The sequence below is a fragment of the Etheostoma spectabile genome, chromosome 7 (genome assembly GCF_008692095.1).
Source record: "Etheostoma spectabile isolate EspeVRDwgs_2016 chromosome 7, UIUC_Espe_1.0, whole genome shotgun sequence".
Lineage (NCBI taxonomy): Eukaryota > Metazoa > Chordata > Actinopteri > Perciformes > Percidae > Etheostoma > Etheostoma spectabile.
The window spans coordinates 25289881-25292262 of record NC_045739.1 but is presented as its reverse complement, the minus strand read 5'-3'; the positions used below and the strand labels follow the sequence as shown (position 1 = coordinate 25292262).

The 2382-nt window shown below is 38.1% G+C and overlaps 1 protein-coding gene across 1 annotated transcript in view; it reads right to left on the bottom strand.

The window, feature by feature from the left end:
• The window catches only part of enpp2l (ectonucleotide pyrophosphatase/phosphodiesterase 2-like), a gene marked incomplete at its 3' end in the record, with an annotated part of 99793 nt that overhangs the window by 49056 nt on the left and 48355 nt on the right, over positions 1–2382 (bottom strand). Inside the window, exons 12-14 of the mRNA XM_032521770.1 lie at positions 2156–2264; positions 1241–1366; positions 15–46 (exon numbers count right to left, since the gene is read on the bottom strand). Of these exons, the coding sequence (XP_032377661.1) occupies positions 15–46; positions 1241–1366; positions 2156–2264 (267 nt within the window). The remainder of the gene's footprint in view (positions 1–14; positions 47–1240; positions 1367–2155; positions 2265–2382) is intronic.

Here is a 2382-nt window from a genome sequence, read left to right as displayed (position 1 = left end):
TGTTTTGTACTTACAGTGAGGTTTGCAACCACAACTTTGGGGTCATCTGGAAAGGAAAATATCACATGAAAAAGCTTGCTTAATTAATTGTTTTATAAAAATCTGATTTTTTTCTAGTGTTAAAGGGTATTTTTTCCAACCTAGGTGTGACCGAAGAAACACCAATCTTTGAAATTGGTCCAGTTTTAAGTGAGAACGCTGTAATCAGCAGCCACAAACCGTAATGGGCAAATGTGCATTGTTAATTTCAGTCCACTGAAAGCCGTTTTTGCCGCTCAGATTATTATTGTAATGTCTCATAACTTTATGGAAAGGACACATACAGAGATAGACCTTTATTTAAAGAGTAAAGTCCTCTTTGTTTAACCAGAAATAGCTTAGAGATCGCTAGTGCTAAACCCACCAGACTCCATTTAAAAAAACAAGATTTTTAATGTGTATAGAGAGCTGGTATTTTTCACATTGAAATCTGTAAACTAGGTGTTTATTTCAACAAAAACTAGAGTTGTGATTGTTAGAAAAACGGAAAGACGACCCAAAACAGCTTTATATAGTATTACTTTGTGCCTGTTGACTTTGAATGAAGTGTGTTTTACGATGATAAAATCGTTTAAATGGAGTCTGGGGGTTTTAGAGATCACAATTTCACGGATTTTAAAAAAAAGGATCTGACTCTTTAACAGAGAGGTCGACCTCCTTAACCTTAAAAGTGCTGTTTCGGCCAGTGACAGGCTCAGATTATTATTCTAATGTCTCAAAACTTTATGGAAAGGACACATACAGAGATAGACCTTTATTTAAAGAGTAAAATCCTCTTTGTTTAACCAGAAATAGCTCAGAGATCGCTAGTGCTAAACCCACCAGACTCCATTTAAAAAAAACAAGATAAAAATCTTGGTTTTTTTGTGCATAGAGACGGCATAATTTCACAGGGAAATTGGTAAACTAGGTGTTCATTTCAACCAAAACTAGAGTTGTGATTGTTAGAAAAACGGAAAGACGACCCAAAACAGCTTTCCGTAGTTTTACTTTGTGCCTGTTGACTTTGAATGAAGTGTGTTTTACGTTGATAAAATTACTGTTTTAAATGGAGTCTGGGGGCTTTGTTAAAAAAAAGGATCTGACTCTTCAACAGAAAGGTCGACCTCCTTAGAAATCCTTTACATAATGTTGTCAGACACTCTGAGCCCGAAGACAATAGGGTCCATGTTGAAGAAAAAAAAAAAACCTCTCTACTTACATGCGGGGGATTTGGGGTCCCGGGGTCGTATTCTGCCGAGCGAGCCCGGGATCAGCATGATCTCTTCTATGTTGAGCGGGTAGCTGCTGAGGAACTCCGTGCGATCACAGTGGGCCTCCTCCATACCTGAGAGAAAGAGAGGACAGACCCGCTTTCAAGTATTATCATTGAAAAGGTTGGTTTACCTAAAGGTAACACAACTTAAATCTCCATTTCTGTTCATGTTGATAGTTTAGTTTTAATGTGCCGAGATCTGAAACTTGTGAAATACACTGGACGTCAACGGCGGGACTTTGTGCTCCTCAAAGCATCGAAAAAAGAGGAAACAATGTCCTAGTTACTCTGGGAGATCAACATGAATCACTTTTAACAGTTGCCATCAGGGTTGCAAAGGGGAGGACCATTTTCCGGTAAATTTCCAGGAACTTTCAATGGAAAGTTAAGCTGGGGAATTTTTGAAAAACTATTAATGGGAAATTATGAGAATTAACTGGAAATGTTGGGTAATTCATACAAACTCCAGTTTATACAATGACAAAATTGTGTTGTAATGAGCAGACAGGCATATACAGTGAATACAAATGTTGAGCTATTCATCAGTAGATTCTTTCATTGGACAACAATAAGCAGATAGGCATGCAAGGGAATACTTTAAGTTATTCTTTGATATTCTTTCTTTGAACAACAAAAAAACATGGATGTTTCAAATTTAAGACTTTTCAAGCCCTAAAATTTTGATTTGGAAATTTGGGACTTTACTTATACTCGAAAGATCATTATACAACTAATGGTATTAGATCCTTTTTGGAGTTTATCTGTATTTGCATCCCTTGTCGTTCTCTTACTTATTAACTCAGCTTTACATTAACGGTCCAGATCTGACTAAAGAAGAGAGATGTAACGCGTCGGCCATACCGTGGTCTCCCACGACGATGACATTGACGCAGCGATGCAGGTTCATCTGCTTCAGGCCGTTCATCAACTGACCAATGATGTTATCGATCTCCCTCAGAGGGTTATCCAGCTGTAGACCGGAAACACAAGATGAAAAAACAAAGAAATAACCATCCATCCATCTATCTATGTATCTTTGTCAGCTAATCCGGTATTGGGTCTCGGGGGCAGCAGCTCCAGTAGGGGAC